Raw genomic sequence first — 25,942 nt, forward strand, 5'->3', positions numbered from 1 at the left:
TTCAAGACCAGCCTGGCCAATATGGTGAAACCCCATCTCTAGAAAAAAAAAAGAATATTTTCAGATTTACAGAAAAGTTGCAATGATTGTACAGAGAACTCCCATACAGATGCTTCCCCAGCTTCTCCTAAAGTTAATATTTTACACCCTGCCTGCTTTAGTCATCAGTGTCTACCCAGAACCTAGACTCAGCCTTTACTATTCATGAGGCATAAGCATCAAAATCACACGTCAAACTCTATTCTGTTATTTTCCATCTTTTAAAGGAAGGGTGAGGACCCAAACCCAGCTCTCTCTGATTTGGAAGCTCACTCATTTCTTCTGCTCTGTCATGCTACATCACATCAGAAAACATTCCGTTTGCAGAAAGCTGAAATTCTGCCCTGGTGGCCTTTCGCTTGTTGGCCTGACAGAGTACCTGCTAGGTTAGGCTGAGATGTCCTTTGCAAGCTGTACTCACCAATGTTTTGTGCCGCCTTTGGGGTAAAGAAACATCTGGGAGGATCTAGCAGCACTGGTGTGAGCATTTGCCTCCCCTTGACAGGGAAGACGGGCAGCCTGCTGGCTCGAGCACAGAGCATGTGTTCTTCCTCCATATTTGGCTGGCTTGGCAGTTGTTTCTGAAATTCAATTCCTAATGCCATGGGGATGACCTTTGGTCCACTTCCCAGCATTCACCTGTGGTCACGCTGCTCCCAAGGAGCTCATTCAAAGAGGGGGCAACTTGAGGAGACACTCTGGCCATGATATAACCATGTTAGTTAAGCATGGTTTAATTAACTCTGTTGGCATGACCAGTAAGCTGTGGTCTGTCTAGAGTGATGAAGCATTTAAGAGGTAAGTGGAATTATTTTTTTTTTTTTGATGGTGAAATACTTTAGCTCCTTACAAAGCATATTTTTTAGGACTGGAAAATTGCTATAAACTGTTTAAAGATTGCTTTAAAATAGACTCCAGGCTCTGGAGTGTTGCAGAGCCAACGAAAGACTGTTTAGTCAAGCAATGGCAGCAAAGGAAAGATGTGAAGAAGCAACTGGGCGAGTCCACGTGTCCTGCGAGGCTTGCCAATTGCTTTTCCAGCCTGCGATCTGGAAGTGGAAAGGGTAACTTTAGAAATGCATGCTGTTTTGCAGGGATGCCTGTTGACACACAGGTCCTTTGGAATCCAGTAAGCAATAGAGCTTAAGACGTTGCTAAGATGGGGAACAGGAAGGGGAGATTCAAAGACACTAGGGAATGTGGCAAAAGCGAGAGCCCCAAGGGCTGAGGGTACGTCCTTCAGTTTGCAGACATGGCCACCAGACTAAATAAGAATAATCTATTTTTCATACATTCAACAAATATTTGTGGACTGCCTCTTCTATGCCAAGTGCTATTCTGGGCATTAAATCTAGGCTCCTGCCACATTCTTCTCAAATGTCTAGTTGCTTTAGTTTCTTGGAGAATGGCAGCATAATGGCAGAGACCATAAAGCAACAAATTCCACAGTATGGTGAAGCAGGATAAGGCAGGGACAAGAGCACAGACTCTGGAGCCAAACCATCCTGGTCCAAATCCTGGCTCCACCACTTCCAAGCTGTGTGACCTTGGGAAAGTGGCCTAACCTCTCTGTGCTCGGTATTCTTAGCTATAATATTGGGTTCTAAGGATTGAATGAGTTTAAGTATGTAAAGCACTTAAAAGAGCAGTACTTGGCACATAGAAAGTGTTCATAATCGGTTGCTGCTGTTGTAGCAGAGAGAATGCTCTGTAAATGTTGGGTGTCAGTATTCTTGTGGAGACAGCATTGGACTTCGAGGCAGGAGACTTGCGGAGGGCAGAAGGCAGGCCTCTGTTTCTCCTTAGGAAAATGGAAAACATTATTTTACCTGCCTGGTATAGCTCACGGGGATTTTGTAAGAATCAGACGGGTGTCAAAGACCTTTGAAAAGTGCAACGTGCCATTCACACGGCTTGTTCTTTTATTATTATTATTAAACAGTCTTGCTCTGTCACTGGGCTGGAGTTCACTGGCACAAGCTCAGCTCACTGCAGCCTCCACCTACTGGGTTCACGTGATTCTCCTGTCTTAGCCTCCTGAGTAGCTGGGATTACAGGCACGTGCCACCACGCCCAGCTAATTTTTGTATTTTTAGTAGAGACGGGGTTTCACCATGTTGGCCAGGATGGTCTTGCTCTCTTGACCTTGTGATCTGATCCACCCATCTCAGCCTCCCAAAGTGCTGGAATTACAGGTGTGAGCTACCGCCCCCCGGCCTCACACAGATATTTCTGTTACTTTTATTTTAACTCCTCCATCCAGATAAGTTTCTGTTGGGGAGAACAAGTATCATTCTTGCAGATTAGCTTTCTACTAGAAAGAGAAGTGAGCTGGGAGCAGTGGCTCATGCTTGTAATCCCAGCACTTTAGGAGGCTGAGGCTGAGGCTGAGGCGGGTGGATCACCTGAAGTCGGGAGTCAGAGACCAGCCTGACCAACATGGAGAAACCCCGTCTCTACTAAAAAAAATTACAAAATTAGCTGGGCATGGTGGCGCATGCCTATAATCCCAGCTACTTGTGGGGCTGAGGCAGGAGATTGCTTGAACCAGGGAGGTGGAGGTTGCAGCGAGCCAAGATGGCACCATTGCCCTCCAGCCTGGGCAACAAGAACAAAACTCCATTTCAAAAAAAAAAAAAAAAAAGAAAGAAAAAGTGGAGCTGAAAAGGGAGAGAGGACTGCCTTTTTATCTTCTTCTTCAAAGACAAATCCAAGCCCTTGTTATAATCAGTTGCCTGAGGAAATGTACACGTGGTCCCTTTCTCCCCCCGGACTTGGAGCAAAGCTCTGTCTCCTTATTCCATCTGTTGTTTGCATCTGTCTGAGCTGTTATTCGCCTTATTTCCAGATTTCAGTTAAAGAAACCTTACTCCTGGAATACTGGACATGAGATTTATCTGCTAAATTATTGGCAGAATATTATCAGCAAGTCATGTGGTGATTGAAAGGGGAGCCTGGCCTCAGGTGTTAGGAGCTGAGATTTGCATGGCAGTCAGACAAGTAGGAATTGGGCTAAAATTTCAAAAATCCAGAACCCTGATATAAAAATACTACTCACTCTGTATTGTTAATCTCGAGTTATTATAGTAAAATGTGAGAATCATGCATTCAAAGATTTATGATGTATAGATAAAGAATCTTGGCTGGGCATGGTGGCTCATGTTTATAATCCCAGTACTTTGGGAGGCCAAGGTGGGTGGATCACTTGAGATCAGGAGTTCAAGACCAGCCTGGCCAATATGGTGAAACCCCGTCTCTACTAAAAATACAAAAATTAGCCGGGCATGGTGTCACGTGCCTGTAGGCCCAGCTACTCAGGAGGCTGAGGCAGGAGAATTGCTTAAACCTGGGAGGCGGAGGTTGCAGTGAGCTGAGATCATGCAACTGCACTCCAGCCTGGGCACCAGAGTGAGAGTCAGTCTCAAAAAAAGAGAAATCTTTCTCTGAAGATGATTATAGAGTGTGAACTGAAGGTGATTGAAAGTTTCCACGGTCTTGACACTGTCCTATGGGAATGACTGTCCTTGGATGCACAGATCAGGAGGCTGAGGCCCCTCGGGGCAGGGCAGGGGCACTCATTAAGGGATTGGCTCAGCCAGCATGGAGGTCAAGCCAACTCTGGGTTAGCAGCCCCTCTTGTGCGAGGAATCATCCCCAATCCCCAACTCCCTCTGCCTCCTTCAACACTGCCCCATGGAAGGGCTCAAACTTCCATGCCCTGTCCTGGCTCTGAGATCAGAGATAATTAGTTGTGTCTAGATTCCACTGCTGTGTGGTCTTGGCACAGTTACTAAACCTCTCAAAGCCTCAGCTCTAAAACAGGGACACAAATATCCATCTTTCTCATAAGACAGTTGTGCAGATTCAATGGCATAGTTTAGGAAAGATACTGGCCCAGTGCCTGGCATTAGTTAATGCTCAATAATGGGACCATTTATTGCTGTTTGTTTATTTTGAGACGGAGTTTTGCTCTTGTTGCCCAGGATGGAATGCAATGGTGTGATCTCGGTGTACTGCAGTCTCTGCCTCCTCGGCTCAAGCAATTCTCCTGCCTCAGCCTCCCAAGTAGCTGGGATTACAAGGCATGCGCTGCCACACCCAGCTAATTTTGTACTTTTAGTAGAGATGGGGTTTCTCCACATTGGTCAGGCTGGTCTTGAACTCCTGACCTCAGGTGATCCACCTGCGTTGGCCTCCCAAAGTGCTGGGATTGCAGGTGTGAACCACTGTGCCTGGCTGCTGTTGTTTTATTTTCCCCACCTTCTGTCTTTCAGCTAAAATGAAGGAAAATTTTAGAACTATAGTATTCATGTTAGCACTAGAATGTATGCGTGCCTGAGAGATGAAGCATCTATTACATTTTACCCTGGACACAATGGGATGAACACAGATGGCCAACCACTCAGAGAAGTGCACCAGGTAGGGGGAACCTAGCCAAAGCTAGCTTGCTCTTCAGGCTGGTGTCTGAAGGTCAAGGACTGCAGCCCATCCAACAAGTCTGACGCTCTCAACAGGTCCCCAGGTGCAGACTAGGCAGATGATTTGCTTTTACATGTGCTGCAGAAACGCCAAGATTAATGTACAAAGTCCCTGGGCTAGAGGTTGATAGAGTTTGATGGGTGAGGACTCTCCCTTCCTGGGAGACCTTGGAGGCTGTCTTCACCCCCAGGTAGGAGCCATGCCTACTGTCCTCCTTGGGTGCCCTCTGTGTTCACACCCCTGCAGCCCTGGGGCTGGGGTCTGTCTCCCTAGACTGTGAGCAATGTGAGGGGAGGAATGGAGCCTTTTTTTTTTAATTTCCTTTCTCCTTCCCTCCTTCCCTCCCTCCCTCCTTTCCTTCTTCCTTCCCTCCCTCCTTCCCTTCCTTCCTCCCTCCTCCCTCCCTCCCTTCCTCTCTTCCTCCCTTCCTCCCTTCCCTCCCTCCCTTTTTCTCTCGATCTTCCTTTCCTTTCTTTCTCTCTCCCTCCCTCTTCCTTTCATTTCTTTTCCTTTCCTTACCATTTCCATTTCCTCTTTTGTAGAGATGGGTTTCACCTTGTTGCCCAGGCTGATCTCAAACTTCTGGGCTCAAGCAGTCCTCTCGCCTCAGCTTCCCAAAGTGCTGGGATTACAGGCATGAGGCACTGCGCCTGGCTGGGGAAGCTGTTTCTAACTCACACAGTGGCATGATCTGCTCCCAGGCCATGCATTTGGCCCAGAAGAGGGCCACCTTCTGATTTTCACGAAGGTGCCCACGGGCTAGGGAATGTCTGTCCTACAGATTTGCACCATCTGCTAGATTTATGCAAGGGAGAAAGAAATGAGGTCTTGTGCTGTCTTCAAATGTGTGCTCCATGTAACACAAGTCGTGTGAGATGTTAAACTGAGGTACATAAACAAAGAGTCCTGTAGTCAAGAAATTCTGGCAAACTCTGAATTAAAATTCAGCAATTTATTCTGCTGTAGAATTCAGAATCTTTGCCATGCTAACGTACACTGTGGATGTCTAAAAGAGGCCTGTATTATGCAGCGCTTGTCAAAGGTGTTTGACCACAGAATACTTTGTTTTCCTCCAAGCTGATCTGGTGGTCCGGGGAATGCACGCTGAGTTGCCAGTGACAGAATTTCAGCTTGTACCAGCTGAGGTGAAAAGGGGAAATGCGTGCGGCCCCTCATCACAGGGCCCCTGGACGGCTGGGGCAGAATGAGGCCACAGCTCCCACAGGGCTGCTCCCTCTGCCCAGCACCTTGGCCTCTCTCCGCCTGCCAGATCTGCTGTGTCTTGCTGTGGTTGCTTCTTCTATCACAGCTGGAAGCAAGGCTGCAGGTGACTCCCGCACTCACCTTCTATAGAAACCCCACAACCAGAACCACTGTGGTTCTTCAGGGAATCCCGCAGAAGGTCCTGGCTTGACCTGAGTGTCATGTACACTCCAGTGGGCAGGGACATGGGGCACTATGACTGGCATTTTTCCATGAGAACCTCAGGGGGAGAGGGTATGGGTGGAACTGTTCTTAAAAGAAGGTGGACCCCATCCCAGAACGAGGGGTGTGTATTGTTTGGGGCAGGCGACACAGGGTCACTGCTGGGGAAACAAAAGGAAAGACAATAAGCCAGGCGCTGTGGCTCATGCCTGTAATCCCAGCACTTTGGGAGCCTGAGGTGAGCAGATCACAAGGTCAGGAGTTTGAGACCAGCCTGGCCAATAGGGTGAAACCCTGTCTCTACTAAAAATACAAAAATTAGCTAGGTGGGTGCCTGTAGTCCCAGCTTCTCGGGAGGCTGAGGCAGGAGAATCGCTTGAACCTGTGGGGTGGAGGTTGCAGTGAGCTGAGATCACGCCACTGCACTCCAGCCTGATGACAGAGCAAGACTTCGTCTCCAGAAAAAAAAGAAAAGAAAAAGAAAGACAATTGCTGCTTTGGGAGACACAGCTTCGGGTTTACAACAGCCCTTTCCCATCTTCTGATTTTTATATTGTACAAAATTAGCATCAGTTAACTTGAGTTTTGTTTTTTTAAAATCTCATCTCTGTCCTGTGATTTAAAGTTTTGACTGAGCCTTATATTTTTGCATCCTGGTTTTAAAAATCAACTAGTCTTTATGGATATAGATTATAAAAACAACAACAACAAATCAACTACCAGGGGACAAGCTGATCCTGGAAGCGAAAGAGAAGGCGACCAACTCTCAGAGTGGTTAGGATCCCAGGTGGTTGGGTCCAGATTTCTAAGGCTTCATTGTTTTCTTCTTTCAGTGAGTTTTATCCCTGGGTTTCCAGCTGAATTCTGGTATGTGAAGCCATCAGGGGTGGAGGGAGGAAAATGTGCTTTCATTTTAGTAGTGCCACAAACAAACCGGACACTTTCAGCCTTAGTTTAAATGGTTCCACTTCTCCTAGGGAGCAAGCGACCTCAGAGTATGACAGGTGCCCAGTTTTGGTTTTCTACGAAAGCATTCAGTTGGAATTGCTTAACTTAGTTTCTTCTCTGATGTATGAGAGCAGCAGCCACCTTTGCTTTGCTCCCCATATATCCTCAAAGCCTAGCTCAGCGCTGCACATGGTAGGTGCTTCGTTGGATGGCAGAAAAAGTGATGACCTTACCTTGAATGCTGGGGTTGGTGCACTGTTGATAAATGTTTTTGTGTTTTCAGAGACTCCTATCTGATTTCCTTTCCAATTTCTCTTTCTCTTGGCTCAGAGGATTTCATCAGCTCAGACCCCCAGGTCTGCGCAACCACCTGGGAACAGCCAGAATATAAAAAGGAAGCAGCAGGACACGCCCGGAAGCCCTGACCACGGAGACACATCCAGGTAGGAGGCCGGCTCTGGAGGGTGGATGCAGCCCAAGGCCTGTGCAACTCATTGCCTGCTCCAGCATTAGCTTTGCCCCATTTGCTTTGGAAACTGGAGCCTTAAACACACGATATTGTCCTCAGTGGTGAGATGTTCCAAGCAGTGGTTCACAGACCTCTCTGGCTGGGCCTGCATGATTGAAAAATTCATCCTGTTTTCCTGCCCAAAGATGAATTTAGTAATTATAGACTTCAATTCCAGCCACACTCCAGCCTATCTTCATTGTCAGAACTTAAAATGGAAGACATCAAGGGTTCCCAGGGGTTTATCAGCGTCTAGTCTGTGGCTAAGTAGAGTCTGTATCCCAGTGTGGTGACCATTGAGAGGACTGAGCCATGAAACAGAGGACTGAGGGCACAATGACCAAAGCCACACATGCCCTTCGTCCCAGGGAGGCTGGCAGATGAACCCCAGAAACCAACTGTGGCAGTGGGATGTGGCCAGTGCAGGGGTGGTCCACGAGTCACTGCCTTTTTTTTCTTTTTCTTTTTCTTTTTTTTTTTTGTGATGGAGTCTCGCCTAGGCTGGAGTGCAGTGGCATGATCTCAGCTCACTGCAACCTCTGCCTCCCTGGTTCAAGCGATTCTCCTGCCTCAGCCTCCTAAGTAACTGGGATTACAGGTGCCTGCCACAATGCCCAGCTAATTTTTGTATTTTTAGTAGAGACAGTATTTCACCATACTGGCCAGGCTGGTCTTGAACTCCTCACTTCAGGTGATCCACCTACCGTGGCCTCCCAAACTGCTGGGACTACAGGTGTGAGCCACTGTGCCCAGATGGTCACTGGCTCTTATTATGAGCCACAGCCAGGCCCTAGGACTCCCTGATGGGGCTCTCTCCTGGACATCTCCCCTTGTAGGCCCCATAGTCATAGTTTTGGGGGATACACAGCAGTAGTCCAGCAGACTCGAGCACCTGGTGTCCAGCATGGACACACACCAGGAACGCTGGGGGCACTTAATAACTGCTTGTGGGTTCAACTCACAAACGGGTTGTGGAATTGGTGAGAAAAACTCTCCTGAACAATTGGAGTCCAGCTCCCAGGAGTCTATCGTGACAGGCTTTACAGGAAACAAATGAACAGGAACACTATGGAACAAAAATGCAAAATTGAATGATCAGCCCGTCATAGACAATGAAACATTGGGTCACATGCTACTTCATAGCTTTTCAAAACCTTAAGACTCAAAGTGACATTTTTTTGCTTTGGGTAAGTAAGAGCAACCCCTGGTGGCAGGAATTTCCATGCTGGGGTCATTATTTTCTGGGTGGCTTATGCAATGTGGCTTTCCAGAGGAGGCACTTGGGGCATCTTGGCAGGAGCTCTGGATTTCTTTAGGGAAAAGGCAATCAGATGGGGCAGCGTGTTTTTTGCTGAGGGAATCGGAGAATGATGTCTCAAACAGCATCTTTGATCTCTCTTCTCTGCTAAAGATGGTACCTCCTTTACCTCCCCAGACCCCCGTGGCTGTTCCATTTCTATGAACTTTTCATCAGGGTCACAGGACAAAGGTTTAGTCTTTGGTTCTAATGAGACCTCTAAATTGGCTCCAGATGACTATGAAACTAGTGAACGGATTTGTCTTTTCTGGAATCCCACACAGGGGAGGGCACTCTGGCTGAGGCCCGGGCTCCAGCTCTCCTGTCTCCCTCCTGGTGGGGCCTGGGAATCGCTCGAGGCCTGTGTCACAGCTGCGCTGAAGAGGAGCAGCGGCTCTAAGGGCTTTTGTTGCTTGTTCCCCAGCTTTAGTCAATTATTACTTTTCCCTGGAAGAATGGCGTCTCATTGGCATGCAAATTGAGCATAAAAAAAGGTGCCTTCTGGTCAGGCACAGTGGCTCACACCTGTAATCCCAGCACTTTGGGAAACTGAGGCGGGTGGATCACAAGGTCAGGAGATCAAGACCATCCTGACCAACATGCTGAAACCCCGTCTCTACTAAAAATACAAGAATTAGCTGGGTGTGGTGGCACGTGCCTGTAATCCCAGCTACCCAGGAGGCTGAGGCAGGAGAATCACTCGAGCCTGGGAGTTGGAGGTTGTGGTGAGTCAAGATCGCACCACTGCACTCCAGCCTGGATGACAGAGAAATACTCAACCTCAAAAAAAAAAAAAAAAAAAAAAAAAAGAGGTTCCTTCCAAGAACATGCTCAAAAAAGCAGCTTCCTGTTCAGAATTAAAAACACGACTCTCCTCCATAAATGTGTGTCTGTAGTGCAGGGCACTGTATGAACTCAGAAACCATCTATCAAGAAGGAACAGGCCCCCTACTCTGCAAGGGCTGACAGTGGGTCCAGTCCTGAGTCCATCGCTCCTGACTGAGCAGGCTCCTGTGTGCAGTTTCAGTGAGTCACCCGTCCTTGGCATCACCAAGAAGGATAAAGAGCATTTAACGTTCATTTCAATATGGGTGCCCGCACTGTGCCAAATGCTCTGTGTGAGCAATAGATCATTGCATTTTTTAATGTTTTTTGAGACAGAGTCTCACTCTGTTGCCAGGGTGGAGTGCAGTGGCACAATCTCAGCTCACTGCAACCTCTGATTCTCTGGTTCAAGCGATTCTCCTGCCTCAGTCTCCCGAGTAGCTAGGATTACAGGCACATGCCACCAGGCCCAGCTAATTTTTGTATTTTAGTAGAGACCGGGTTTTACCAAGTTGGTCAGGATGGTCTTGATCTCCTGACCTAGTGATCCGCCTGCCTTGGCCTCCCAAAGTGCTGGGATTACAGGTGTGAGCCACTGCCCCTGGCCCCATTGCATTTTTAAAAAATATATTCAGTTTTGATCCTGAGTCCTTACTCTGCCAGGCTGGTGAGTATCCCCAGGGTATTAGTCCATTTTCACACTGCTGATAAGGACATACCTAAGACTGGGCAATTTACAAAGAAAAGAGGTTTAATGAAGAACTCACAGTTCCGCGTGGCTGGGGAGGCCTCACAATCATGGCAGAAGGCAAGGAGGAGCAAGTCACACCTTATGTGATTGGCAGCAGGCAAAGAAAAGAGAGCTGGTGCAGGGAGTTTAAGACCAGCCCCCTTGACTCAATCACCTCCCACCGGGTTCCTCCTGCAACACGTGGGAATTCAAGATGAGATTTGGGTGGGGACACGGCCAAACCATATCACCCAGGGCAGCTATCCTTCAGACTGCCCTCTCCAGAGCCTGCTGCATTGAGGCCATCATCCATTCCCTCCCTAACCCCAGCACCTTCCCTGTGATACCAGTGACCACCGTGCTGCTTCTCCGCCACTGCAGGCAGGAAGAAATCTTTGGTGAGGCTTTGGGAGCCCCTTGGCTGTTTCCTTGAGCACCCTTCCTGCTTTTTCCACTCTGAGCACAAGGACATGGTCTAGAGGTAGAGAGGGACTCTCAGAGATTCCCCACTGCCCAGGGCCCTTTCTCTCCACTGTCAGGCGCATTGACCTTGAGGCATCTGTCCCTTGGCCTCATTGGACAACCGGCATTTTCTCTTCGGAGGATGTAAGCTTTTACGAAAGGTGGGAAGATCCATTGACCTGCAACTCTTTCTGTTTTCTACTTGGAAAAACTCCAGAAGGAGAAAACACAGAAGGGCCTGCAGTGGCCACCTGCTGGGCATGGAGCAAGGGAAGAATAGGGAGAATGCATGTGTTATATTCCCAAAGGTCCCTCTGCTCAGGCATTGTCTCCACTCTACAGATGAGGAAACTGAGGCTTGGAGCATGATGTAACCTACTTTAGAAGTAGAAAGTCCATTGTTTCTCCTTGAGGCTCTTCCCTCCCTCCAAATTATTCTAGAACATGGGGTCTACACATCCCCAAAGCAGGTAAATTCTTCAATAGGAAGAGTGCAGGGTACCATCAGTTCAGCTGCCTTGCTTTCCGGTTGCCACGTGGTGTCGCTGTTGTAACTTAGCCCAGCATAGTTCAACTGCCCGGAGTCTGGGAGGTGCCTCCCTGATGACCATCCCTGTGCAGGCTCCCGGGTTCTTGAGGGAGAATGATCCCAGCCTCCTGGGGTGAGGCTTAACCATAGTAGCACTTCTTTCTGCTCGGTAGTGTCCACACCAGCACAGCTGACCTGGATGTCCAGTTTGGACTGGTCCTGGGTCCGCCCTCCTCGGATATCACCAACCAGTGACTCAACAGCTTTTTCCTTTTGCCAGATAATGGAACTTTAATATTAGATTGTACCAGAGGAAATTGCCGTTTAGGTAGGTCAAAAATGGTTGGACATTGGCCATTTCCTGTGCTCCCATGTCATACTTGCTCTTCCTTCTGGAAAGGCCAAGGACAGTGTTTCAGAGATGACTGCCTTTTCTCAGGGAGTGAGACTCAGCCAGGGAGTGCCCCGAGTGATTCCTAGCTGAATTCCTGGCGCCTTTGATTACTGACCACAGTGCTTAGGCTGCCAGCAATGGCAACTGACACAAGACCATGCAAATCTTGCAAACAAGGCTTTGTGAGGGGCTTATGTTTGAACACAAAGGAGATAGCACTGGAGCAGAGTTCTCTAGCTGGCTCCCCGAGGACAGGTCTTTTTGGTGTTTTAAGAAGGGTGGGCCAGGTGTGGTGGCTCATGCCTGTACTCCCAGCACTTTGGGAGGCCAAGGCTGGCGGGTGGATTGCTTGAGCTCAGGAGTTCGAGACCAGCTTGGGCAACACGGTGAAACCCCGTCTCTACTAATATATAAAAAATTAGCTGGGCATGGCGGCATGCGCCTGTAGTCCCAGCTACTTGGTAGGCTGAGGCAGACTCAGAGGCAGGAGAATTGCTTGAACTCCAGAGGTGGAAGTTGTAGTGAGCTGAGATAAGGCCACTGCCCTCCAGCCTGGGTGACAGAGCAAGACTCCATCTCCAAAAAAAAAAAGGGGGTGACATGAACAAGCATGAGGTATGGGAATGGTTACATGTGCGGGGTAGAGCACAGAGTGCACAGGTAGTGAAAGAGCATGTTAGGCCATGTATTGCATGATCAACAAATGGCAGAGATGCAGTGACATGGTTGGAGCTGGAGGTCATTATCCTTAGTAAACTAACACTGGAACAGAAAACCAAACACTGCATGTTTTCACTTGTAAGTGGGAGCTAAATGATGAGAACACATGGACACGTAGAAGGGAACAACACACGCTGGGGCCTATGGGAGGGAGGAAGCTGGGAGGAGGCAGAGGATCAGGAAAACTAACTAACGGGCACTAGGCTTCATACCTGGGCGATGAAATAATCTCTACGACAAACCCCCATGACACGAGTTCACCTGTGTAACAAACCTGCACGTGTACCTTTGAACTTAAAATGAAAGTTTATAAAACAAAACGAAACCCAAAAAATGGCAGTTAAGTTCCGCCTGGATGGGGATTTTAGTATTATAATGAGGCAGGGGTGAAAATGGGTCATTCTTCTGGACTTGCGTGCATGCGGGCAATAGGGTTCACTCCCCTGAGTAAGATGATGGTGAAATGCTGCTTACCTTAGCTTCTTCAAGGTCTCCTGGTCAACAAAGATGGTACCAGATGGGGTATGCAAGGTCTGGTAGAGTCAGGATGGGGGCCAAGTCCCGTCCGTACCCTGTCTCACTTTGTCACCGAATGAAGGAGAGTGGAAACTTAACAGCCCGGAGTCTTAGCTGTTATCTGATGGTTCTCAAACTTGAGTGGGCATCAAGATCACCTGCAAGGCTGATTAAGACACAGATTGCTGGGCCTCACCTCCGGAGGGTCTGATGCAGCTGGTCTGTGGTGAGGCCTGGGAAGGAGCATTTCCAATAAGTTATCACGATTAGTGTCGCTGGTCCAGGGACCACGCAATGAGGACTGCTGCATTCTGCCACGCAGCTGAGTGACCGCCTCAGCCCAGTGCTGTTGGGGCTCAGAAGAAGCCTTCCCTGAGGGCTAGAGTGGACAAAGAGGGTCTCCTAGTAGGGATGGAGGGAGCTTGAGTGAAAGGGGCAGGCTCTAGGGGCCATTCCAGGAGGAGCAGAATTCCTGAACTGGACCTCTCTAGGGCTGAACCGGAAGTGAGCGCAGACAGAGGTGGTGGACATTCACTGAAAACAAGGAATGAGGAGAATCCATCAGTCAGATGAGGGGTTGAGATTTTATCCTGCAAGTAACAGGAAGCTAGGGAAGTACTTTGTGGCTTGTTTGCTTTTAAACAAGGGCTGGGCCAGGCACAGTGCCTCATGCCTGTAATCCCAGCAGTTTGAGAGGCCGAGGCAGGCGGATCATGTGAGGTCAGGAGTTCAAGACCAGTCTGGTCAACCTGGTGAAACTCTATCTCTACTAAAATTACAAAAATTAGCTGGGCATGGTGTCGCGCACCTGTAGTCCCAGCTATTGGAGAGGCTGAGGCAGGAGAATCGCTTGAACCCAGGAGACGGATGTTGCAGTGAGCCGAGATCGTGCCACCGCACTCCAGCTAGGTGACAAGAGTGCGGCTCCATCTCAAAAATAAAATAAAATAAAAAATAAAATAAAACAAACAAGGGCTTATGTATGCAAGGAAAGTGTTCTGAAGGTAACGGTAGGGGCAGTGTTGGGCGCATTGGAGGGGCAGGGGGTGCTGGCTGGACTGGCACTAGGGGATATTCTTGGGGTAGAGCGATGGTGGCTGGAGGGAATCCCCCACGGGAGAACCCACAGAACCTGGTGACTGCCTGGGTGTGGGCAGAAGAGGTGAAGTCAAAGAATGAGAAATAAGAGTAAAATTCTAAGCCCTCCATCCAGCTGAACAGACTTCCTCTTGGCTGAAAGGACCTTAAAGAAACCTTAAACCTGGAGTTTGCAGCCCTGACAGGATGGAGGTCAGACACCCCTTGCCACACCCGCACTTTCACTGACTGACGTTAGACTTTCTTTCCTAAGGGTTCAACAGAAAATAGTAAACCAGCCCTTTTGAAAGACTCGCTCCACCAGTGGGTTCAGCCAGATCGCCTTCTCTTTTGTGGTTTGGACACAGCAGCTGAGCAGCCTTCCTTCCACGAGAGACCACCCGCCGTGGAGCGGGTTGGCACACTGAGCGCCTTCGCGCCCTCTGCATCACCTTTTGCCTAAATTTAATACCTTTAAATGTTGTCTCTACCCCAAAGTGAGCATAGGGTGTAACACGTCTGTTTGCTTACTGTGCATGCATGCCGCTCTTCATGGATATTCATAGCTCCTCCTATAACCTGTTCAATGTGTCTACTGAGCCTGCTCAGCATAAATTCCTGTCACACGTCCCTACCTTGAAGTGCCTGCTTCCGGCTTCTGCTGCAAAGTGCGGAAGCGCTTCCGTCACTTCCCAGCCTGCAGGATGGATGTCCAGTCTCAGGCTGCAACCCTTTATTTTTTTAATTTTAATTTTAATTTTTGAGACAGCATCTCGCTCTGTCACCAGGCTGGAGTGCAGTGGTGCGATCTCAGCTCACTGCAACCTCCACCTCCCAGGTTCAAGTGATTCTCCTGCCTCAGCCTCCCGAGTAGCTGGGATTACAGCATGCACCACCACGCCTGGCTAAGTTTTGTATTTTTAGTAGAGGCGGGGTTTCACCATGTTGGCCAGCATGGTCTCAATCTCTTGACCTTGTGAACTGCCTTCCTCGGCTTCTCAAAGTGCTGGGATTACAGGCGTGAGCCACCTCGCCCGGCTGGCTGCAACCCTTTATAAGAAATAAAGCTTTCCTCCCCAAATTTATGAACCTCGTGATTCTTCAGTTGGCAAGAAGATGTTAAGGTTCTGGACCAAGAACCCAAAGGAAAGATCCAACATTAGGTACTGGGACATCTAAAGTGAGAGCTAGGCCGAGGTGAGCCACTTGGCCTGGCCATCTGTGTTTTTAATACGTACCCCAGGTGATTCTTCTGAGCAGGGGAATTTAAGGACTGGTGAGCTATTGCCAGGACCCCCTTAACAGAATTGCCTGGAGTATCAGTTAAAGTGCCCATTTCCTGACCAACCCCCACCCCACTACTTGAAGAGAGTGAACCAGTAGATTTAGGATGAGACCCCTAAATCTGTGTTTGTAATAAGAATCCCATGCGAGTCTCATGAGAAAGTTTGGGAGCTACAGACTAGGGTTCACCTCAGGCCATAAGGATAGCTAACTTTTGTTTGCACTTTGGATAATTCTCATGCAGACCCATGCCCCTCTCCCGTTCTCTCCTCTATTTTTTTTTTCTTTCAACAAATATTTATTGGCACCTATTGTGTGCCTGCTCCTGTGCTAGGCGGTGAGGATGCAGCCGGCAGCACGCCCCCAAGCTCCAGTGGATAAATACACTGTAGTTGAGTCAGACATAGAGCAGGGAAACAAATAGAACAGAGACACTTTTGGGTGGTGTAAAGGCTCTGAAAGGTGCCCAGCAGGGTGTCAAGCTAGACAGTAACAGGGAAGTAGCTACTTGAGATTAGATTTGTGGTTCTCAATGTGGGGTTTCTGGCCCAGTGGCCTCAGCATCACCTGGGAATTTCTCAGAAGTGCAAAATTTTGGCCCCTGCTCCTACTCACTGAACTGGAAACCCAGGGTGGGGCCCAGTGATCTGTGTTTTAACAAGCCCAGGGATTCTGGCCCCCTAAACTTTGAGAAGCACTGGATTAGATGGCCAGAGAAGGAGGTGATATGGTAAATGAATCTGGAATGACGAAAAGGAGGCAGACATGGAGAACCTAGGGCACCAGGCATTCCAGGTGGAGGGACACGCAGTGGAAAGGGCCTGAGGAGGAAGAATTCCATGCTTTAGAGGAACAGGTGACCACTGAGACGGTGAGAGGTGGCAAGGTGGGCAGGGGCCTGGTCAGCCAAGCCCGGACCCTGAAGGCCATGGTGAGTAACTTGAATTTCCTTCTCGTGCTGAGGATGCAAGCAAGATCGGGGGCCAGGCGGTCAAAGAAGGGGTCCAAGTAGAGCCCCAGACAAAGCCCCAGGCAAGATGTGGTGGTACCTGGAACTAGGGCAGGGTTTCTCCACCTAGTTTTTATTGCCACTCACTCCTGGCTGCCTGCCAGGAACTTGGAGTCATTTCCTCTCCATTGCCCTTCCCTCTCCAAGAAAGTTTAGTACCACAGGAATGCTGCGTGTGTTTCTGTGCTATGGCCTTTGAGACCATTGACTGTTGTAATATCTAAGGCTCTTTTCACCTCTCAAGAACCAATTTTCACCCCACCTGGGGATGGTCTTGACCCACTGAGAGTGCATGGACTGAGGTGACACCAGTGAAGGTAGAGAAAATGTAAGCAACTTTCCATATTTTGGATATTTTGGAGCCAGAGATGCCAGGACTTGCTGATAGATTGGATTTACAGGGAAGGAGAAAAGAGGCCAGGCCTGGTGCCTCATGCCTGTAATCCCAGCACTTTGGGAGGCCAAGGTGGGTGGATCAACTGAGGCCAGGAGTCTGAGACCAGCCTGGCCAACATGGCGAAACCCCGTCGATACTAAAAATACAAAAATTAGCTGGGCGTAGTGGCACATGCCTGTAGTCCCAGCTGCTCAGGAGGCTAAGGCAGGAGAACCACTTCAACCCTGGAGGTGGAGGTTGCAATGAGCCAAGATCACACCAATGAACTCAGGGCTGGGCGACAGAGACTCCATCTCAAAAAAAAAAGAGGGAGAAACGAATCAAGGAAGATTCCTGAAGCTTTGGCTTAAGCAACAGGGCAGGTGGGACCATGTGCTCAGATGTGGAAAAACACTAAGGCCAGGCGTGTCTGCCGAGTTCTGCAGCCACAGAGCTGGGCTCCAGGAGGAAATCCTCTGGGTGCCAGGGGAAGCTAGCAGGATGCAGTGCCGACCATCACAGACCCAGGCTTGTGCTGGGGGAATCCCAGGAGGGCCTGGCATCTCTGAGAGAAAAGCAGAGTTCTCCATTCTGCTTCAGGGACAGCTCATTTCCTGCTCCATGCCCAGCTCCTTAATACCCCAGCCTTTTTGGGGGTCAGGCGTTTTAGTGTATTTGATAAACATGGCCCACTGCCCACTACAGGTCAAGCTCTGGGCTGGACTAGAGGTACAAAGATGAGCAAGATGTCCAGTCCAGTCTAGTGAAAGGCATGCAAGGCCAGGTATGGTGGCTTATGCCTGTAATCCTAGCGCTTTGGGAGGCCGAGGCGGGCAGATCACAAGGTCAGGAGTTCGAGACCAACTTGACCAATATGGTGAAATCTCATCTCTACTAAAAATACAAAAATTGCCTGGGCATGGTGGCAGGCAGCCTCTCAGCTGCTCAGGAGGCTGTGGCAGGAGAATCATTTGAACCCCGGAGGTGGAGGTTGCAGTGAGCCGAGATCACACTACTGCACTCCAGCATGGGCAGTAGAGTGAGACTCTGTCTCAAAAAAAAAAAAAAAAAAAGGTATGCAAATGAATAATTCTAGAACAAGCTAAATGCCATAGGTGGAGTCTCTGGGAGCACAGGGGTGGGGAAAGAGGAGCTAGCTCTGCTGTGGAGAACCAGGAGAGGTCTCCAGGGGAGGTTTCTTGGACCTGGGTCTTCAAAACTGAGTGAAAGTAGAGGATTATGGGAGAAGACAGTCCTAGGCAGAGAGTCCCTGTCATTATGGTAGATCCATAGGAAACAGGATGTAAGAAGGACTAGACACATAGACTTTAGGACACTTCAGAGCTTCTTTACATCTGGGAGGCAGGAGACATAGAATAATATTAAGCTTAACCTCTTGGCTTTTTCAGAAGACAAACTCCTGGTTAGAACAAAAACATCTTTGGTGTCGGAGAGCAGTAGCTATGGGGAGGGGTAGAAAGATGGTTTGAAGCTGGTTGCCGTGGCTCTCGCCGGTAATCCCAGCACTTTGGGAGGCCGAGGCAGGCGGATCACAAGGTCAAGAGTTCGGGACCATCCTGGCCAATATGGTGAAACACTGTCTCTACTAAAAATACAAAAATTAGCTTGGCCTGGTGGCGAGCTCCTGTAGCCCCAGCTACTCGGGAGGCTTAGGAAGGAGAATCGCTTGAACTCGGGGAGAGGAGGTTGCAGTGAGCCAAGATTGCACCACTGCACTCCAGCCTGGTGACACAGCGACACTCTGTCTCAAAAAAAAAAAAAAAAAAGAAGAAAGATAGTTTGAAAAAACGAGATAAATGGGATTTAAATTGAAGGCCAGCATGTTTCCTACTACTCCCTTTCACTGTCATTTGTGGACTCGGTCTGCTGCAAGCTGGCATTGGGCCCAGGGCCACACGTATCACCTCATCTGGCAGCTCTGTGTGTATGGCTGTAGATGACCTAAGGGGCCCATATGAGGAAATCAGGGCTTAGAGAGGTTAAGGAACTTGTCCGAGGTCACACAGACCGGGTGGTGGACTAGGATCCAGCCTGGTTTGATGCTACCTGAAACCCAGACTCATAACTCACTCTCACAGGTGTCTGAAAGTATTTGTGTTGTGGTCTCCATAATTAGAAAGTGAACCTTAGTCAATCCTTAAAACTCAATTTTTCTATAAACAGGATCAGATCTTAGAAAAAAGAAAACTCAAAAAGATCTGAGCTGTGTTTTGCGCATTGGCTGGGGCCAGCTCTTAAGGACCCAGCCCTGCATTCCCCAAGTGGCCTGTTCTGTTCCTTCCAAACTTTGGTGGACTCTAAGATCAATTCCTATGCTCCTGCGCAGCCAGGGTGTGTCAGGCAGAGCTGAGAGCAGCCTCCGCCTCCTTGTCCGGCTTCTGACTCATTATTTATCTTTGGCAGGAAGTAAACACAGAGAGGAGAGTGGGAGGGAGAGGAGGAGTGAGCTCCTGACTTTTGACATGGCTGAAAAAGAAGATCATGTGCTGAATTAGGTGTGTGCCTGCTTTCTCCTCCTCTGGTTTCAACAGAGCATTTGAGGCTTTAAAAAAGAGGGAAGAGGAGTATTTTTCCATTATGAGATAATACCTGCTTATTGTAGCAACTTGGAACATAGCGAAGAGTGCAGTGTGGAGAGGAGACAATCACCGAGGCGCCTACCATGTGCAGACAATGGCTTTCACAATGTTAGTGTGTTGTCCTCACACTCTTCTGCTTTCTTCTAGTTCCTTTCTTTATTGACTGTGAGTTAGCTATATTTTGTTAGGTGGCATATTAAGTGTGCATATATATTATACAAGATGTTTACATAATATATGTATATATTATACATAATATATGTATATATTCACATATATATTAAAAATATGTATATATTATACATATTATATATTATAGTATATATATGTATACACACACACACCTCTATAGAAATGTGTGTGTGTGGCTGGGCATGGTGGCTCACTCCTGTAATCCCAGCACTTTGGGAGGCTGAGGCAGGCAGATCACTTGAGGTCAGGAGTTCGAGACTAGCCTGGCTGACATGGTGAAACCCTGTTTCTACTAAAAATACAAAAATGAGCTGGGCGTAGTGGTGCCTGCCTGTGGTCGCAGCTACTCGGGAGGCTAAGGCAGGAGAATCTCTTGAACCCAGGAGGCAGAGGTTGCAGTGAGCTGAGATGGTGCCACTGTGCTCCGGCTTGAGTGACAGAGCGAGACTCCAACTCAAACAGCAACAACAAAAAATGTGTGTGTCTGTGTGTATATATACAATTTATATATGTCTATGCACTTTAAAAATAATTAATAGGCTATTTTCCGCACAGTTTTAGGTTACCAAAAAATCATGTCGCTAGTACAGAAGAGTTCCCACCACCCTTCCCCCCTCCATACAGTTTTCTCTATTATTAACACCTTGTATTAATGTGGTATATTTGTTTCAATTAATTAGCCAATATTGATACATTATTACTAATTACAGTCTATACAGTAAGTTCTCACTCAGTGTCATTAGTAGGTTCTCAGAAACTGCAATTTTAAGTGAAATGACATATAATGAGACCAGTTTTTTTTCTCATCATTATACTGAAACTACATCGAACAAAAACCATAGTATTGGAGAACCTACAATAATATGGTTATGCAGTTCCCAAGAGCCACTGGACAACATTGAGGACTCACTGTAGTTTACATTTAGGTTCAGTTTGTGTTATATGTTCTATGGATTTGACAAATGCATAATGTCATGTCTCCATCGTTAGGATGTTAGTTAGTTTCACTGCCTTAAAAACCTCTTAGGCTCCACCCATTCCCCGCCCTCCATCCTCACATTCTTGGCAATCACTCTCTTTTCAGGGACTCTACAGTTTCTTTCTTTCTAATTCCTGTTTTATTGGTATCAGAGACACACTGTGAGTTGTCTAACTTTGAGAGCTGGATGAATGCTTACGCTCCTGTACACCTGTGTTATCATACCCAGTTACAGATCTAGGTCAGTTTCATCACACCGCATTGTTCTCTCTTGTTCCTTCCCAGTCAATACTCCTGCCCAAGAGTAACAACTAAACTGCCATCTGTCACCATTGATTGGTTTTGAACTCTATATAAATGAATCAAACAGTATATATGCTTTGCTGTCTGGTTTCTTTTATACACTGATACTTGTTGATTTTTTAAATTATTTTTTATTATGGTAAAAGGGTGGAACATAAAATTAACTTCCTAATCATTTCAAAGTGTACAGTTCAGGAGTATTAGGTATAATTACATTGTTGTGTGACCAGTGTCTCTATAGGTTCTTAGGTGAGAAGCTGGCATCATTGATTAGAGACCTATTTAAAATATAAGACTTTCGTGCTGTAAATGTCACACTGAGTCCTGTTTTAGCTGCATCCCACAAATTTTGATATTTCTGTTTTCATTTTCATTCTGTTCAAATACTTTAGTTTCCCTCTTTCTTTCTTCTTTTATTCATGGGCTATTCAGAAACGTGTTATTGTTTCCAAATAGTTGAGGATTTTCCAGACATCTTTCTGTTTTTGATTTCTAACTTACTTTCATTGTAGCCAGATAAGATACTTTGTATAACTTGAATCATCTCAAATTTATGCACAGAATGTGGTCTCCCTTGCACATGTTCCATCTGTACTTGAATAAAATGTTATTTTGCTGTTACAAGGCGGTGTTTAAAAGTGTTAATTAGGTCAAGTTGGCCATAGTGCTGTTCAGGTCATCTGTATCCACACTGATTTTCTATCCACTTGTTCAGTTATTGAGAGAGGGGTTTGGAAATACCAGACTGTAATTGTGGATTTGTCCATTACTCCTTTCAGTTCTACCAGTTTTTGCTTCTTGTATTTTGAAGCTCTGCTATTAGACAAAGATTTTTAGAATTTTTCATCTTTATTTTAGAATGTATAAAATTTCGAATTTATGTGGAATTTATTTTATTGAATTTATATTCAATTTTTTGAATTCTTAATCATTGTGAAATTATCTTCTTTGTGCCTATAATATTTTTTTTTTGCTACAAAATCTATTTTGTCTTATATAATACAGACATAATGGCCTGATTAATGTTTGCATAGTACATCTTTCCCTTTTGCCATTCTTTTATGTTTAGCCTATTTGTGGTTTAAAAAAATTAAGTACCTATATTGTAGGCAGCATATAGTTGGATCTTGTTTTATTAATCCACTCTGAAAATCTATACTTTTTTTTTTTTTTGAGACAGAGTGGCACTCTATCACCCAGGCTACTCTATCACACCAGTGCAATGGTGTGATCTTGGCTCACTGCAGCCTCTACCTCCCAAGTTCAAGCCATTCTCCTGCCTCAGTCTCCTGAGTAGTTGGGACTACAGGCACCTGCCACCATGCCCAGCTATTTTTAGTAGAGATGGGGTTTCACCATGTTGGCCAGGCTGGTCTTGAACTCCTGACCTCAAGTGATCCACCCACCTCGGCCTCCCAAAGTTTTGGAATTACAGACATGAGCCACTGTTGCCCAGCCTGAAAATATGTGCCTTTTAACTGGAGTGTTTATAACATTCACATTTAATGTGATTATTAATTTGGTTAGTTTAAATCTATAGTTTCATATTTCCTCCTTTTTTGCCTTCTTTTGGATTATTTTATTAGCTACCACTATTTGTGTTATTTTAGTGGTTGCTTTAGGACCTATAACATACATCTTTAATATCTCACAATCTACTTGCAAATGATTATATCATTTTACATATATTACAAGAGACTTACAACAGTATGCTTCCATTCCATCCCTTTTGGCCTTTGTGCCATTTTGTCTTTCTACATGAGCTACACATCCCATAATACACATTATTTGTGCTTTAATCAGCCAATTATCTCTAAAAGAGAGTTAAGTAATAAGGAAAAAGAGACTGTATTTACTCGCATAGTTACCATTTTCCGATGTTCTTTATTCTGTTGTGTACATCCTGATTGCCATTTCACATTTTCTTTCTGCTTGAAGGTCTTCCTTTAACATTTCTTGAAATGCAGGTCTGCTAGGGGTTATTCTTTTAGCTTTTGTATGTCTGGAAAAGTATTTATTTCACCTGTTTTAGAAAAATATTTTGACTTGGCAAAGAGTTCTAGGTAGACAGTTTTTTTCTTTCAACACTTTAAAGATACTGTGTTATTGTACTCTGACTTTCATTATTTCCAGCAGAATTCTTACCTTTGTTCTTTTTTTCCCCGGCTACCTTTAATATTTTTCACTGGTTTGTAGCAGTTTGGTTACAATATGCCTTGTTGTAGGTTTCTCATGGTTTCTTTTCTTTTCCTTTCTTTTTTGAGACAGAGTCTTATTCTGTCGCCCAGGCTACAGGCCAGTGGTGTGATCTTGGCTCATTGTGACCTCTCCCTCCCAGGTTCAAGCAATTCTCCTGCCTCAGCTTCCCAAGTAGCTGGGATTATAGGCACATGCCACCACACCTGGCTAATTTCTGTATTTTAGTAGAGATGGGGGTTTTACCATGTTGACCAGGCTGGTCTCAAACTTCTGACCTCAAGTGATCCACCTGCCTTGGCCTCCCAAAGTGCTGGGATTACAGGTGTGAGCCACTGTATCTGGCCCTCACTGTTTCTTATGCTTGGCATTAGTTGAGATTATTGGATATATTGGTTCATCATTTACATCATATTTGGGGACTTTTTGGTCATTATTTCTTCAAGTATTTTTTATTATCCCTCCTCCTGTGGGAACTCTAATTACAAATACATTTGGTTACTTGAGTTTGTGTCACGGTTCACTGATGTTTTATTTTATTTTATTTTTTGTTATTTCTTTCCGTCTTAATTCTCTCTGTGTTCCATTTTGGAGCATTTTTATTGCTATAGCTTCAAGTTCACTAGTCTTTTTCTCTGCAGTGGCTAACCTGTCATTAATTTCACCCAGTGAGTTTTTTATTTGGACATCGTAGTTTTCATCTCTAGAAGTTTGATTTGAGTCTTTTTTACGTTTTCCATCTGTGCTTAACATACTCAGTCTTCCCTCTATCCTCCTGAACATATGGAACACAGTTATCATTCGTGAAAAAAAGTCCTTGTGTACTATTTCTATCATCTGTGTAACTTCTGGGTTCAAGACAAATTATGCGATTTTTTTTTCGTTGTGGGTCACATTTCCCTGCTTGCAGGCTAGTCACTGTGGACTTTAAGCTTTGTGGGTTCTGGATATTTTTGTATTCCTATAAATAGTATTGAGCTTTGCTCTGGGATGCAGTTAAGTTATTTGAAACAGCTTAATCCTTTGCATCTCGCTTTGGTAAATGGAATGAGAACAGTGTTTAGGTGAGGATTAATCTTCCCCACCACTGAGGCAAAACCTGTCTTAATGCCCTAAGAGATGCCCTGTGAGTTATGAGGTGTTCCACTCTGGCTGGTGGGAACAGGAACTATTCGCAGCTCTGTGTGAGCTTTGAGCATTGCTCCTAAACCTTTCAGGTGTTCTGTGCCTCGCCTCAGGGGGTTTCTACACCAGCACATGCTGATCAGTCCTTTGCCCGTCTCTGGGGTTCTCTCTGTTGAGTCCTCTTCTCTCTAGTATTCTGCCCTGGGAACTGCAGCTGCCTCGGTCTCCCCAGATACGCAGCTTCACCTAAAGTCAGGGAGACTGTTGGGCACCACCTGTGTGGGAAGTAAAAGTTCCTCTTCAAAGTTTCCTTTCTCATTGAAGAATAAATCATAAGTGTGCTAATAACTCTTTGTTAAGCCCTATCCTATGTAGCTGTTAAACATGCCATGCGTACAGGCACGTAGTACATTCTGTGCCCTTGTACTTTAACCAAGGTACCTGTGCTGGACATGCTCCCAGTTCGCCATTGCTTTTACCTGTTTAAAAAGTTTTAAGTTGTTAGCCAATTGGGTTTTAGTTTACATTGTGAGGTCCTGCTCCAGCCAACAGAGATCAGACACAGCAGTAAGAATAACCCCAAATGTGTAAGGGATAAATACGTCTGCTTTTCCTTTGTTCATTGTACTCTCATGGCAAGATGGCTAGTGAGGGTACCCTTTCTGCAGTCCAGGAGGTAAAAATTGCTTGCTGAAAGATCCTCAGTCTCAGGGCTGATTTCTCTGCGGCACTGAGCATCTGTTTCCAACAATCTGAAACCTCCCTCTCTGTGCCACTTTCTCCAGACCTTCAGTGGGGATAACAGCAAGGCTTGTCTCGTTGTTTTCTTCTTCTGTCTCCAGGGATTACTGCTCCTCCTTTCCCCTGTCTCCTTTGTAGCTAACCCTCCGTTAGTCCAGTCCTTTTTATAGTTAACAAGTCTTCATATGATGTCTTCCAACCTAGGCTCTCTGAAAACATTGAAAAGCTACCATATCACGTTCCTTTCTTGGGTTTTAAATGGGAATGCAGCAAAAACACCTGGCATTTATTTTGGAAGAGATGAGGAGACGCTTCTAGAATGAAAGAATAAGAGAGAAGATGCTGTGGGCATAGTTGTTTCTCTTCTGTCTACATGAGCTCCTTGCATCACCGACACTCACAGTCTCTCCTGTGTCTTGCTGTGACCTCAAATGCCAACTTTGACAGTGCTTAATCTTCCCAAACCTGTCACTGCAGCTGTATTAGTGCTGGGAAGGAAGCTGGATGAGCTTCATTTCTTTGACACTGAGCCAGCTTGGCGCCCAGTAATGCTGACTCATCCACTTTTTTCCCCTAATTTAGATCAATGGGATTAGAGAGAGACGATCTCAGCAGAATAGACTGGCAATAGGGATTTATTCTAAAAAGAAAGTCTTCATCACATTTTGAACTCGGGACACATGAGCTCAGTCTGAGACAGGTAGCACCAGTAACGTCTTATGGGTCAGAGGATGCCCCAAATTCTCTGAAAGATTTTCGGTCATCAAGGAACATTTCTACTATGTTCCCTGTTTTGTACAATGTTTACTGTGGCAGGAAAATGATTTTAATTCATGCTACAAGTCTTATCAAGAAGGAATATAGGCTGGGCATGGTGGCTCATGCCTATAATCCTAGCACTTTGGGAGACTGAGGTGGGCTGATTGCTTTAGCTCAGAAGTTTGAGTTCCCAGCCTGGGAAACATAGAAAAACCCTGTCTCTAGAAAGACTAAGAAAATTAGCCAGGTGTGGTAGTGCATGCCTGTAGTCCCAGTTACTCAGGAGGCTGAGGTGGGAGAATCACTTGAGCTTTGAGGCAGAGGTTGCAGTGAGCTGAGATTATACCACTCTACTCCAGCCTGGGCAACAGAGGAAGACCCTGTCTGAAAAAAAAAAAAAAGTCTAACTAACACTTACCAGGTTTAAAA

At 46.3% G+C, this 25,942-nt stretch overlaps 1 protein-coding gene across 23 annotated transcripts in view; it reads left to right on the plus strand.

Annotated features, from left to right (window-relative positions):
• The window catches only part of TACC2 (transforming acidic coiled-coil containing protein 2), a 259,898-nt gene that overhangs the window by 46,557 nt on the left and 187,399 nt on the right, over positions 1 to 25,942 (plus strand). For all 23 annotated transcript variants that reach the window (XM_017508626.2, XM_037731397.1, XM_017508606.2 and 20 more), the window contains one exon: positions 7,222 to 7,334. In XM_017508626.2, coding sequence (XP_017364115.1) covers positions 7,222 to 7,334 — 113 coding nt within the window. The remainder of the gene's footprint in view (positions 1 to 7,221; positions 7,335 to 25,942) is intronic.

This window comes from Cebus imitator, unplaced genomic scaffold, assembly GCF_001604975.1.
Source record: "Cebus imitator isolate Cc_AM_T3 unplaced genomic scaffold, Cebus_imitator-1.0 Scaffold396, whole genome shotgun sequence".
Taxonomy (NCBI): domain Eukaryota; kingdom Metazoa; phylum Chordata; class Mammalia; order Primates; family Cebidae; genus Cebus; species Cebus imitator.